At 37.5% G+C, this 15104-nt stretch overlaps 1 protein-coding gene across 1 annotated transcript; it reads right to left on the bottom strand.

Annotated features, from left to right (window-relative positions):
* Window positions 621-13878, bottom strand: AMBN (ameloblastin). Its single transcript, NM_214037.1, is given in 11 exon segments — window positions 621-1720; window positions 3738-3782; window positions 4527-4571; window positions 4664-4723; window positions 4979-5017; window positions 6264-6500; window positions 7923-8033; window positions 8500-8547; window positions 10124-10174; window positions 12762-12830; window positions 13776-13878. Coding segments are annotated over 11 exon segments (1266 nt in total). The 5' UTR covers window positions 13791-13878; the 3' UTR covers window positions 621-1174.

Genomic DNA, 15104 nt, shown 5'->3' with positions numbered 1-15104 from the left:
GACTGATACATACCTAGTTTTGTGACAAGTAATGATCATTTTCTGGGTTCTCTTTTCCTACATTATATTTCACAGAAATGAGCTAATTTTCACAAGTTGCCCACATGACTTCTCTCTTGCGTTTCTTCCTTTCGGAGGCCTCATTCTGCAGATGCTTTCAATACTGTTTTGAGGAGACTTGTGTGATCCCTCCCAGCCCCTTCAATGCCCTGATCTTAGACTGGATTAGGGGCCTTCTCTGTGGCTCTGGAGTACCCTGTTCTTGGCCTTATCATAGAACCTTTCACACATGCTGTAAGTTTGGGAGTATCTGTTCTGCAGTGTTGTTGTAAGATTGTACATGCAGAGTACTTGAGCTTGGCCTAGAGTGGCTGTTTTTCTTATTATTGTGGTTTTTTGTCTATTTGTCAGTCATTCCCACTGAAAGCTCTAAGGGAAGAGGCTGTGTTCCTGCTCCCTAGCACAGTGTCTAGGACATCGGTAGATACTCAATAAACTTTTCAAGAAAGAAAAATGAGTTGAATAAAATGGATTAAAGAGTAGCAAAGGCAGGGGATGAGTATGCTTTTCTTAATGACTTAAATATATGTAAATAATAAGCGTATACTTCCTGATATTTTCAGTGAGAAAAATTCTTTATTTAAAATAGGCTAAATGTTTTTAGTAGATTAAATAAAATACTCTACAAATGAGAATTTAAAATCCAATATACCAAACCCAGTAATACCAGTCAGGGATTGTCCACCAAACCCTGTTTAATAACGTTTGAGTGAAATAATTTATAATTCTAAGAATATGTGCCTTTGCTTAGAGTAAAATTTCCAAAGCAGTGTCACATTTCCTGGATATAACAGTGTCATGCTAGTAAGAGAAATTCATAATGCCAAGACAGCTAAGAAACTGATTTTTGAATGCAGAGACCTTTAGACTTGCTCTCATGTCATTAAAAGTGTTTCTAAATCACAGTGACAGGTGACACATTTTATTTCAATAAGAGAATGAAAGCAAGAAGAGGACCTATACTATTTCTAGCCACTTGTATTTATTAATATGTGCTTAGCGCTTTTAATGCCTTTGCTGCAGAAGGGTAATAAGTGTTTTTGCAAAAAGATATACTATGGGGACAAAGCTGGGGAGCTTGTGCATACAGAAAGTAGCCGATATTTCAAGGCTCTCAGGGCTCTTGGAAACGCCACGCATCACGCTTAATCTGGGGCTGCTGGGCTTTGTTGCCTGGCATTGATGTATGCTCACTGTATGGGGTCGCTGTGGAATCCATGGTCATTTCTTCCTGGAGACCCAGAGTTGTGGTCTCATCAGCACCGTAGGTCTCATAAGCATCAGCTAATCCGGGGGTCATCAGTGGGTCAGCATCTGCTGGGGTCACCCCGGGGGGTCCCCTGCTCCGCCCTGCAGGGCCTCTTGCTAGGTTGGGAATTTTGCCCTTTGGATTAGCAAGAAGCCCTCCGAGGACACCAGATGCTACCTCTGAAAAGAGAGCTGGGCTTTCAGGATCAGCTGTGTTGGCCTCCGCCACTGGAGAGCCTTCTGCACCTCCTTCTCCCTTCTCGGGGCCTTTGGTTCCAGCAGCTGGGGAGTCAAACTCCAGAGTAAAGTCCCCACCCTTGGCTGAGTTGGGGGGCATCCCTCCAAGGTTGGGCCTCATGCCTCCAAATCCTGGGAACATGGCTCCATAGGCCAAGGGGCCTCCTCTTCCTCCCTGGAAAAAAACATTTACCAAAGACACTATTATCAAGTGCTGTTAACTGTACCATGCAGTTATATCAGGTCAAAATCACTGAGAAACCATAAAAAACCAATACGGAACAGGGACTTGACTGACAGCTTTGTGTAAGCACATTTCTCACTGTACTAGCTTCTGCACTTTTCTGGATGGTGGTGCTCACTTCTTCAAAGGGATATGAAGACCCTCTGAATTTCGAGTAAGCAGGGCAGAACGAAGTCTACAGGCAAATGTTAGTTTGAATTTAATTTTAAGAAAACAATAAGCAGCTGAAATGGGCAATACCATTAAAAAATAAACAAAAACAGATCCATTCCTGAGTTTGTTGAGCAAAGTTTTTTTTTCTCTATTTAATTTTATTTTAATGATTTTTATTTTTTCCATCATAGTGGTTTACAGTGTTCTGTCAGTTTTCTACTGTACAGAAAGGTGACCCAGTCACATGTACATTCTTTTTCTTACATTATCATGCTCCATCGTAATGTTAAGCAAAGTTTTGAAGGATCTTGTCAATATCATTTCTCACTATCCTCCAAATGAGTGAAGCCCCATACAGTGTTTTTCGCTTTCTAATTTTCTTCTTTCTTTTAAAAGAACAAGAAGCTTGGTATTGCTGGAGGAACTGAAATATTTTCTTTCTGTGGACAGTTGAAATTCTAGAACTGACCTTGTTTCTTTTTTTTTCCCTTTGTCGCCAAAAATATCAGGGCCAAAATCTCGGGCTACTTAACAGCAATTGTTCATGGCCTTGTAACTTGCATATCTGTATTCTCATTTCCTCATAATTTTGACTCATTTTAAATTCTGTCTTCAATTTTTTGGGGTTATGGTTTATTGTGTTTTTTGTAAGCTACAGGAAAATCTTTTAAGAATGAGGCAGAATATAAAACAGTTAATAGAAATTATAAAATGATGATTAACACTTTTTTTTTTTTTTTTTTTTTTTTTTGTCTTTTCCAGGCCACACTGAGGTTCCCAGGACAGGGGTCCAATCAGAGCTACAGAGGCCGGCCTACACCAGAGCCACAGCAATGCGGATCCGAGCCGTGTCTGTGACCTACACCACAGCTCACGGCAACGCTGGATCGTTAACCCACTGAACGAGGCCAGGGATTGAACCCACAACCTCGTGGTTCCTAGTCGGATTCATTAACCCCTGAGCCATGATGGGAACTCCTGATCTCAGATTTTATTTTATTTTATTTTATTTATTTTTGTCTTTTTGCCATTTCTTGGGCCGCTCCCGCGGCATATGGAGGTTCCCGGGCTAGGGGTCGAATCGGAGCTGTAGCTGCCAACCTACGCCAGAGCCACAGCAACACAGGATCCGAGCCATGTCTGCGACCTACACCACAGCTCACGGCAACGCCAGAACCTTGACCCACTGAGCAAGGGCAGGGATCGAACCCTCCACCTCATGGTTCCTAGTCGGATTCCTTAACCACCGTGCCACGACAGGAACTCCCTCAGATTTTAAAGTAAAGTGATATGTGTAGATAATGACAACAGAATAAGAATATGCTTAACTTGTTAATATATCTTGAGTTTTACACTAATATAATTTTAAACTTAGTTAACTTTTTTCTTTTTGATCTTTCAATTTTGAGGTCTAAATGATTTGCATTTTCTTGAACCTGTTTTGAGGGCTTAAGTAGTTTGAGAAGGAATGGGAACTCTATGAACTATGTGTATGTTTTTTGGTTTGAAATGTTTGCTGTTCATTAATGGTCGATTTTCAAGAATTTTCTCCTGTGCTCATATTCAAGAAATGGGGCAAAATCCTATGTGCAAGAATAGTCATCACTCTGAAATGACTGTACAGGAAATGTGATTAAATCTTTGCAGGCTGCTTCAGAATCAACTTTTGATTTTGGAGTGGAACAGCCCAAGTCCTGTGCTGTATATTTAGCTACATTCATGGCCGATGCCTCTTGTAGCCAGTGATTGTCCTCCCTTGGCTACTGTTTAAGAAGATTTTGAAAACATTACTCACCGCCATTTCTTCTGAGCTCAGGATGCCAAGTCTGGCAGGAGAGTTCTGCTCAAGAAGAAACACTGCATCATATTAGGAACCAGCATCTGATTCCTGTTATCTTTGAAGCTACTCAAGACAAAGTTAAAAGTCATTTGGTCTTATCTTAAGCTTAATATTAATGCTGTGTCCAGAAGCAGAGTAAATTGGAGAGATGAGTTCTTATTGAAGAAATGTAGCCAATTTGGATAATTCAGATAGAAAATTTACCTTTTCTTTAATGCTGGTGTGTGTGTGTGTGTGTGTGTGTGTGTGTGAGAGAGAGAGAGAGAGAGAGAGAGAGAGAGAGAGAGAGAGAGAGATAGAGAGAGAGAGACTGCCTGGCCAGAATTACCTGAATAGGAAGTGTGCCTCCTTGCCATTTCAGTTACTAACTTAGACATTCAGAGAATATGGAATCTATTGTGTAAGACCTGTGTTTTATAATAGTATAGCTTAAGATAGCTTAATTAAAATGGTGCTTTTTTTTTTTTTTTGATTTTTAGGGCCGCACCTGAGGCACATAGAAATTTCCAGGCTAGGGCTCGAATTGGAACTGCAGCTGCTGGCCTACACCACAGCCACAGCCATGCAGGATCCAAGTTGTGTCTGTGACCTACGGCACAGCTAATGGCAACACCGTATCCTTAACTCACTGAGCAAAGCCAGGGATCAAACCCATATCCTCATGGCTATTAGTTGGGTTCATAACCTGTTGAGCCACAATGGAAGCTCCCTTAAAATGGTAATTTTTATAGGATAAACACTTACCAATTGATTTGCTCCGTAGGACATGTAAAACATTCCTGGATAAAGCTAAATATAAATACAATAATCATCAAAAAATGCATTTCCCAAGAGAAAAAATTTTAAGTAAATTATGAAGTGGTATTAGAAAAAAAACTTACTGGAGATGGCTTATCTTGTGGCACTGGTCCCTGAGATATCAAACGGGCTATTGGAAACATCTTTAAGTGGTAGAAAAGAGATAAGCAATTGATATTTGCTATAACACAGGCAAACTTCCCATTACAGCCATTTCTGAGAGTTATGTGAAACACATTTTCAGATGGATTACTATGATAAACAACTATTTAATAGTTAAGAAAACAAAGGAACCCATTACACTTCATAGTCATAGATAAATGGGGCAATTAAAAATTTTTATTCTTCTTTCTGAAGGTATAGAAATGTATTTCCCAAAAAAGTGTCTTTGTACTTACCGATGGATCTTGTGGATCAGCAAAATCCAGTCCTGGTAGCTGCATCAGAAATATCAGAATTACTGAACAATCAAAACGGACAAAGTGTAACATTGTAAATCAGCTCTACTTTAATTTAAAAAAATGTGAAAAAAAGAAAAAATAGGCAAAGTGAACTGTCAAAGGTCTTATGATTATGACAAAGAAGTCTAAAACGAATTTCCCTATTTTTACTTTCATTTCGTCTTAGAGGGTACAACCTAAGAGATTACAGTTGCCCTTTACTGACATGACTCAAATGCGTGGCTGGGAGATGGGGCATGTCTGTCATGAATTTACTTTGTCTTGTAGAATAGAAAGTAGTGGATTTTGGAATCAGAGCATGCCTGCTTGGTTAGGAGGCTAGATCTGCCACTTAATTTTTATGTAATTGTGGGAAAATTGTATAATCTCTCAAAGTCTGTCTTTTCTTCTTCTTCTTTTTTTTTGGTCTTTTTGCCTTTTCTAGGGCTGCTCCCGTGGCATATGGAGGTCCCCAGGCTAGGGGTTTAATTGGAGCTGTAGCCGCCAGCCTACACCAGGGCCACAGCAACTTGGGATCCAAGCCATGTCTGCAACCTACACCACAGCTCAAGGCAATGCCGGATCCTTAACCCACTGAGTGAGGCCAGGGATTGAACCCGCAACCTCATGATTCCCAGTCGGATTCATTAACCACTGAGCCATGACAGGAACCCCCATGTCTTGTCTTTTTTTTTTTTAAGGGATGCTATTATCTATAGGATTGGAATCAGGACAATATGGGGGAATGTTAAATGCTTGCGACATACTGGTTACATGGTACCTTCTTTCCTGTCCACTGCTCTTTTCTTTCTGTTATTATAAGATATTTTTGCTTGATTCTCTTCTCTACTACCCAATAGAGAAAGAAGAATGCAAAAATACTTCTCACAATGCTGATGGATCAGTTACTCTTCTCAGTCTTTCTAACACTGAAAAAGAGCCTGATGATAGGAAGCCTGGACTTCTCTGGGCTGTCCTATTTCCTCTGAAAACTTTCATCTTTTACAACTAAGAAACCAATTTTTATAGGGGCAGGATCTTTTAGAATCCATGCCCCATCTTAGAAGGCAAAGGGCAGGAATGGATATTCATGTTCTTCTCCCAGATATGTCAATAGTATGAAAATGTATTTATACTTTCATGCATTATGCTTAAAGCTCTGATTATTTAAATGTGCTCTGAAAATTGGTTCTCTTTTATTAAGTTAGTGGATGACCCCCATCTGACTTCTGAGAAGAATTACCTCGGCCTCTGGTGGCTTTTCTGATGGTGCCACCTGCTGCTGAACCATTGGCCCCTCTACTTGCTGCAAGGGCGGATGTCCCTGGTAAATTGGAGGCTGAGGTACTCCCTTCTGGACTGGGTTCTGGATGGAGGTTACGACAGTGGGCTGGAGGAAAGGCTTCTGTCCCGGCTGTTGAGGCTGCAAGGATGGCTGCGATGGGAGAGGTGGGGGGTGCACAGGCAAAGAATATTCATACTGCAGAGAAATTTGAAAGGAGCGTCAGGAAGCGATGGCTCACTGAACTGTGGTGTCTAGAATTTCTACAGCAAAAGGGCTTGGGAAAGTTTCTAAGTAGAAGAGAGTCTAGGGGAATTGTTTTGGAGCTGTGTGACATGGGAAGTATCTCACTTTAAGTCAGTGTTATCTGGGCAGTCCGATAGGGGTCTGCCTCCCCTACTTCCTTTTGGACTGACTGCCACTGCTCACAGAGATGTGAAGCTAAATGATCTGGGTAGAATGAATCATTTCCTCCTCTCTGTCCCCTGAGCTGCCTCTGCTTATCTCTGTTTTACCACTTTCTCACTAGATTGCAATTATTTGTTATAAATCTTTGTCTCTTTGTCAACAGAGAGAAAATAATATATCTTATTTATTTTTCTAGCCCTAGAACTTAACACAGTTCCTAAGAAGTGCCTAGCCCATGATAGATAGTATATTTTTTGAGTTAATGAAAGGAAAAAGGGTAAGTAAATAAAGTACCAATCAAATTCCTGAATCACGAGTTCATTTTAGAAACAATCAAGTAGAGAAACAGTCACCATTAGCATAATTTACTGGCCCACTAAATGTGGCATGGTGAGTAATGCTGCTTATTGTAGAAAACCATCTGTTATCAGGCATTCTGATTAAAACAATCGTGTTTTGTTGCTCCTCTTTGAAATCACCTGTTGTGTATGCCTCCCTCCCAAATAGGTTTCAAGCTACTGAAAGTGGCTTAGGGGTCTCACAACAATCTGGCTGTACTTTATCTCTTCAACTACTGCCCATCTCCAAACTCCTTACCTCTCATTCATTACTTATATTTCACAATTTAGCACTTTGTAATATGTGGTCTTGTCTTATTCCCTAATCAGATGTGGAATTTCCTAAGCCTTGGAGCCATTCTTGAATGCCTTCACTTTCACTCCCAATCTACTGTTTGGTTTATGTATTTATTAGGTTAACTGATTGATATATTTATTCATTGTTGTAGGGCTCATAATGTCCTAACTAGGACTTTGGCAATATTTTAAATATGTCTTTGAGTAATTATTTAAGGAATCTTGACTAAAATCAAGTATTTTCCAGGATGTAGCCTGCTTTTATTTTGAGGATACTTTGTCTATTGTTATTTTCCATATTTTTATTGACCATACAGGTCTCTTATATTTCGAAGGCCATGTCTTCCTATTTGAAGTACATATAAATAAATGTACAAATGAGTGGAAACTTGGGAGCATTTTATTTTAAATTTTCCTAAACCCTAAAACAGTTATAGCTTTTGATTTACTGTTATTTGGGTAATTTTTTTGCTCATTATTATTACCTACTTGTGGTTAGTATAGGACAACTTAGAGAAGGAAAGTAGGGAGTATTTTAGAGCTTGAAGTTTCAGACAGATTGATGAAATTAACTTACCTGTTGAGTTTCATGTTCCCTTGGTCTCATCCATTGGAAGGAGGAGTGTGGTGGAAGGAGACCATGCATCCACAGAGAATTAAATGATTTCCCAAAGCCAAATCTTGAATACTAAAGACATGGAGAAAAAAGTATGCTTGAATTTCGGTGTTGTCTTAAACTTGGTTTCTATTTTCTAGAAAATCCAGAGTGTAGAGATTTTAATATGAATTTAATATGAATAGGTACATCTTCCAACAGACTTGCTTTCTATTCTGAAACAGCCCACAGTATTCCCATGAACTTATTTGCTATTTAACTTTTTAGGTATTCATATTTTGGGTTGTATAATAAAATTGATATTGCAAAAGATAATCTTTTTCTTACTAAAGAAAATTCAACATTGTTTTTATTTTCTCCTGTCATCCTATCCCAGGACCTTATTTCCTTTTAGGTTATCTTAATTACTCATTTGGTCTTTCAATATTTAGGATGTTGCTTATTTGCAAACAGATTTTATGAATTATAGTGCTGCTGCTGGTATCACTACCACCATGACCACACATACGCAAAAAGAAATATTTGAAGACAAGGTTACCTGAGAAAGCATGTTTAGTCCCTGCAAACTTCCCAACTGTCTCATTGTCTATAAAGAAAAAAAGGTGGGTTAGTGTTTGCCATATATTTTCTTTTATTTGTATAACACAATTTATTTCTCAGCATATGGTAGTGTTAGCACAAAGTTTGAGGTGGGTCAGTTTTTTTTTTTTTTTTTAAATTGAATCATTGGAGTATAGTTGACTTACAATGTTATATTAGTTTCAGGTGTATAGTAAAGTGAATCAGTCATATATATAAATATATCCATTCTTTTTTGTGGGTGAGTCAATTTGAAAAAATAATAAGATACAAACCATCACTAAAAAGGGGAAATATTTGCTATAAAATAGTGAGCTTGCTTTTTGTCTTTAATTAAAGAGAGAAAATATCGCTTAACATGGAGGTCATGTTGAAACACGGGAAAATAGCTCATTCAACTAAAATCTCAATGTAATCATGAAGACGTTGTTTCACTGACTCTTTTTGTCCCATTTAACTTACTTTGCCTTTTACAAATTTAGCCCAAAGAGAAATTTGAAAAAAACAGGCAAACAAACCAAACCAAATCAAAACAAAATAACCCTGCCTCCTTCCCAAATAAAGAAGCCCTCAAAATAATAAATATAAAATCTGGGGAAAATGACAAATATCTGGATAGATGGTCAAGAATGCTGCCAATTTTGGGAGTCCCTGGTGGCCTAGTGATTAAAAGATCTGGCATTGTTTCTACTGTTGCTCAGGTCACTGCTGTGGTGTGAGTTTGATCTGTGGCCCAGGAACTTCTGCATGTCACAGGCATGTCCAAAAACAAAACAAAACAAAACAAAATGCTGCCAATTTAACAGAAAGTCAATTTCATTTTTTCCTGGGAAGAGGTTTAGAGTGCTTTGAGTTGAGTTTAAACTAAAAAGTAAGAAAAAAACCACCCTTAATGAATTAGCTTCCATGTGAAATAAGCATCTAGCACATTACAAGTATCGATTGCCTTCAGATTGTTATGATACAAATACATTTTGCAAGGCCTTGTGAAAAATATGTAATTTCATAAATATTTTTCTTTTAATAACTTTATATCTTCTACTGATATTGTCAAACATACCTATTTTGCTGGGAGTTTATAAACAGAGTATATATTAGTTATGAACTGCAGTAAGACAAACACAGGCCATGTAGGAGGTACCATAGTACAGGGTCCATAGTACATAGCACAGAGTTAATGCTATTTACAGTCCTCATCAACAGTTACATTTTATAAGGTAAATTTTCTTCATGGGAACTTTATCATATACTATAAGGAGAAGGAACTAAATATAAATAAACCATTTCTGACTTCAGAACAATGTGTTTTAATTAATGTATAAACAATATCTATTAGGTATTAAATATTAGTATTGCTTTGATTCATATACAGATATATTTTAAAGACCAAAAACACCTGAAAGTTTAAAATTGCAGTAAAATTAAAAGATGAGGCTCTAATAAATGTCATAAACTTCCCTGAAACTGCACAAGAAGACAGCCACTGACTTCTGGCTAGGAAAACAGAAACAGCGTGTGTATTTCTCTGTTATAAGGAACATACCAATGTAAAGATCATATGTAAATACTCTGACAATACATACCTCAAGGCTCAAACTAGCCACACCTGGGGTTCCAGGTTGCCGAGGAAATGCCTGAAAGGAAATAGGAATAATTTTGTTTTTCTCTCTCTCTCTCTCTTTTTTTTTTCTCTCTGATGAAAAACTTCCTTACCCACTGAAAATACAAAGCCATACCTGTACATGAGGGCCTACTGATATTGGTTTATCACCCTAATGACTTGAGCTTCTGGGTAGAATAAAGGAATTTAGATTGTTTGGGGTATTACCATGATATTTAATGATTTTGCTCACAGAAATCATCTACCCTTTGCCTGCCTCTTAGGGCTATGTTGCTTTAGAAGCAAAATTTGATTTAGTTTGAAAGTTACATTGAAAACAGAAGAGGAATGAAATAAAGCAACAAAATAGAAAACTAACAACTAAACTTAAATATTATCACATAGAAAAGCAAAGGGAACAAAATCAAACTCAATTTTCTTGTGAGTTTGACAAATGTACATGCTTTGCTTTGTGGAATGTGGCATGGGATCATGGCATTGGGTAAATCCATGTGCAAAACCTAACTTGTCTCCCATTCAAAGGGCTTCAACAAATTTTAGTGAAAGTTTACTTTTTTAATTTTTATTTTTTCTTCTTTTTGTTTTAATTTTTATTGTGAAAGATTATTTTATCTGTAAATCTGTTCACCTGTGTTTATATTTTTGGGATCATATCAAAGGCATTTTTTTCTTAAGTAAAAGACATTCTAGCATCAAATACTATTATACTTAATGTGTTCATTTAAAAGTTGTTAAAAAGTAGATTTTTTTTTTCTTTTTTGGATCACACCAGCTGCATATGGAAGTTCCAAGGCGAGGGGTTGAATTGGAGCTACAGCTGCCGGCCTACACCACAGCCACAGCTGCTGGCCTACACCACAGACACAGCAACGTGGGATCTAAGCTGCATCTGCGACCTACACCACAGCTCGCGGGAATGCCGGATCCTTAACCCACTGAGTGAAGCCAGGGATTGAACCCACATCCTCATGGATACTCGTTGGATTCCTTTCCACTGCACCGCAACGGGAAATCCTTCCCTCCACTCCCCCTTTCTTTTTGCTTTTTAGGGCTGCACCTGTGGCATATACAGCTAGGTTTTTAAAGTGTAAGATATTTTCATTTCTAAGCCAATCCTTATTAATATGCATGAATATAAGTGGGGGAAAAAACCCAGAAAATGCAAGAGAAGAGTAACAATTAGAGTAAATTAGATTTCAAGGGTTTTTGGTTCTTTGGATATTCTTACCATCTAAGGTCAAGGAGTTTTAATGCCTTCCTTCCTTCATTTAAACCACAGATATTTTTGGAGTCTCTAGCAGTCTCTAGTAGAGCCTTTTTTCCTCTTATTGGCCAGTACATAAATAAAGTAATTGGGACAGATTCAACTACAGGACAAAGTATACTTTGCTTTCTGTTTGGTTCAAGTCATGAATTAATGAACAATATTGACATGAATGTAGGTGGACAGAGGATACCTTTCCCATGAGGAAGTAAAGGAGAAGAACATCTGATTTGGTAGGTGGTCAGTTGGCAGTTGTCCTCTTCCTCAGACTGGACCTGACCTACACAAGTATGGACCTTTATAGGTTCCCAGAATGTCAAGCTGTTAGACGGATGGTGATGGCTGAGGTGGCACCAATGTCAGTATCATATAGAAGTAAGCTAAGATGGCAGCTTCAGTTTTTCTCTCATTTAATATTCATGTTGAATAATGGAATAGAAACTTTTCTGCAGAATGGAGGTTTTTCATCCTCGTAGTCAGTTTTCATCACTCTTTCCCAAAACATTTTAATTTTAAGAGACCCAAACAGCTAATCCTCTGTATCAAGAGCTTAAATATTTTGAATTTCTTTTTAGGCCACCTATGAACTCCTTAAGACAAGTCCATGCCCCATTCATCTTGGTGTCTCCAGTGCCAGCATGTTGCTGGGTATGTGGTAGGTACTCAGTCAATATTTGCCAAATGCCTATTGCAGCTGAATGAAGTCTTTGTGTCAACAGAATCACACGCTATTGGCTGGACTGGTTCAGTGCTCAAAGGATTGTATTTGTATGAAATCATCTCAATATGTGACAGAGGGGACCAGTCGTGGTACTGTAACATAGAGTTAGCCCCATTGCCATGGCATGTTTTGATTTAAGAAACTTTAGCTCTCAGTCACACAATATCTCCCCATAAGACAAATTTGTTGGTTAATTATTAGCTTCAAAATGGAGTTACTTAGCTCATGGCTAATATTGTTCTTTTAAAATTGAGGAAGAAATACTTTACTTTTTGGAGAAATTTCCTTCTTCCACTTCAGTGTGATAGTGGTAGTAGGTAGTTGATTATAAATTTGTGTTTTGGTATTGTTGGAGACCACATGCATCTTTTAACTCTGAATGGATGAAGTAAGACTTAGAAGTTGTCTTTGGAATATTTAAAAGTTCTGCTTGAATAGGAAAATTATATATTTGCTATTTTTTGGGGGTAGTAAGGGATGACATCTGGGCAACTATGACTTTTGACTCAGTGGGATGATACCCCTGGATTGACTCAAGTGAGGTCATTTATGGACACTCAGCCACATCCTTCAGGCAATGTCCCTACTAGGGCATCCTCTGCAAGACTTACTTACCGGCACTGCAGAACTCATTTTCAGGAGGCACAGGATCAGTACCATGTCCTTCATTTTGAAAAGTGGAATCTGAAACAGAGTTGGATTGGAGAATTAAATCAGATGAATTTTTATTTAGGATTGGTTAAAAGACAATATTTCCATGAATCAAGTCTCTGTTCTTCCAATACAGATAGATTTGAAACAAAAACAAAACAATTAAATGTTGCCAAACAACTGATGTGTATTTACTAGTTTTTGGAATGAATTGGTAAGCAATTAAAACATTTCTAAATACTTAAAAAAAAAACCAGAGCTACCACTTAAATGAACATGTGGGAACATCTCCATGAATATTCTTTAAATGCTGTTTGATTTCATAAAATAAATTATGAATTTAAAAATCCCTTCCACTATGTGAAATTTTGGTCTACTAAGGTGATGATTCACAGGATTTTATACTTTGTTTCCCTCCAGAGTAAATTTTGAAATGCATTTTAAATGTAATACAAGCAAAAATCATTATATAACAAACCTTTCTGTGCAGATACAAAGGTATGCAGTTCTATGTTGAGGTTATCCAGGAAACCATGCCAAAATTATCTTTTTGAAATAAAAATGAACTGTTTTAATTTCCTTTGATATTATTGGAAAATACATCTCAAAATTGAGTTTTCCTCTTTCTAAAATGAATTATCTCTTTAGATCTATAAATTCAAAAAGCTCTTTATTCTCACATGAACAGAAATCTGACTAGTCAAGAAATTTGCTCAACTTTTAATACTTTTCTAAATTAGGTACTGTCACTAATTACCACAAATAGTAAAAAAAAAAAAAAAGTCTATAGATAAGTCTTTCTTTCCTTAGCTGGAAGGGTATTAGACATGTCTGCTCTGGAACATGCTAATAATGGTTTTACAATAAGCCATTATTCAGCTTCCGACAAATGAAGATAAATCCTCCTTATAAAGCTGCCTGGAGATAGGAAGAAAGAACTTAGAGGAATCACATGGAAATCATAAAATCACATTTTACCTTCAATGCTGGCATGCACAGTGCTCTCAGGGCCTGGTGATGCCAACCAAGATAGCTCTAAGAAAAGAAGATTAAATTTTTTTTCTGGACTGTAGCCTGGGACTCACTCTGTATCTCTCATTCAAGGAAGACCTGAAACCTTTATTTAAAGTGCCAATCCACCAATCAAAGTTAAGCTAAATGGAGGAAAAAAAACGCAACAACTCTGCTCCTGCAATTAGCACACACCCTTTTATTTCATGCGAGGACATTGGCCCAGTAGAGTCTCATTACTTTTAATTGTAACTCAACCCCTGTATTTATTCAGAGAACGCGATTGCAGGGAAGACAGTAAAGGAATAATGAACATAAACTCTGAAGACAGTCATTTTAGTGAGCTGGGGAAAATATATGTGAAATAGGCAAAATAAACCGTTACCTGTTTTATGCAGGCCTTTTTTTTTTTTTTTTTTCATCTTCAGGCAAACTAGTGACCCAGAGCCAGTATTCTCAAGATTTTCACTTTCATGTTTGTTGTGGTAAAAGTAATTCTCCTCCCTTCCCCTAACATAGACTCAGTCCAGAAGGAAACACTAAAATCACTTTCTGGATGTGGAAGAGAGGATGAAAAAATACTATATGGATAATGAGTATGTTATAATTTTTCTCTCAAATTTCCTAGATATTTTCATTTCTGAAGATTAGGAACTAGAGATAGACGAAATTTTGCAGTAAATTTCACTTGGATGCTCCTAAAGAATCACCTCAGGTAAACCTTTAATGCATGTTCTTTCAGAGTGAGAGGAATATAAACCAGAACATTCTCCATGAACCAATCAAGTCAATGGCTGCTACTTTCAGTTCACTCTTGAGATAGAACCATTTTTAGGCATTTAGTATCAAACAGGTTAGTAAGTCATAGTTCTGTCACTTTAAAGGCCAACATCCACATGAAAGGGGTTTTCTCCATGAACAAATAAAACATCTTGGGTGTAGACTGAGCTGGGTTGCTTTTGTTATTTTTCTGCTCCTTCTTGTCTTTCCAAAGGTATGATTTCAGATGTGGTAGAGCTAAGCATTTAAGATTAGTTTTTTAAGAAGGGATGATGAGTCAGTACACTCTTTAGGGAAGTAAAGATCTTGACAATTACAGGGAACATAGAGGAAGCTGGTATTTTGGGAGAGAGATTTCTTCAATCCTACGTTAATCCTAATGGCTTCAAATAATGTTATCTAAGAAACTGTCCCTGAAAAATTCCATTTCCCATTGATAGTAGAATTATTTTTAGGAGGCAAAGAAATAAAGAAGGCGAGTGTTTTGTAAATAACGAATGTTTTTGAAGTGAAAAG

This window comes from Sus scrofa, chromosome 8 (genome assembly GCF_000003025.6).
Source record: "Sus scrofa isolate TJ Tabasco breed Duroc chromosome 8, Sscrofa11.1, whole genome shotgun sequence".
Classification (NCBI taxonomy): domain Eukaryota; kingdom Metazoa; phylum Chordata; class Mammalia; order Artiodactyla; family Suidae; genus Sus; species Sus scrofa.
This window is presented reverse-complemented; position numbering and strand designations above follow the sequence as displayed.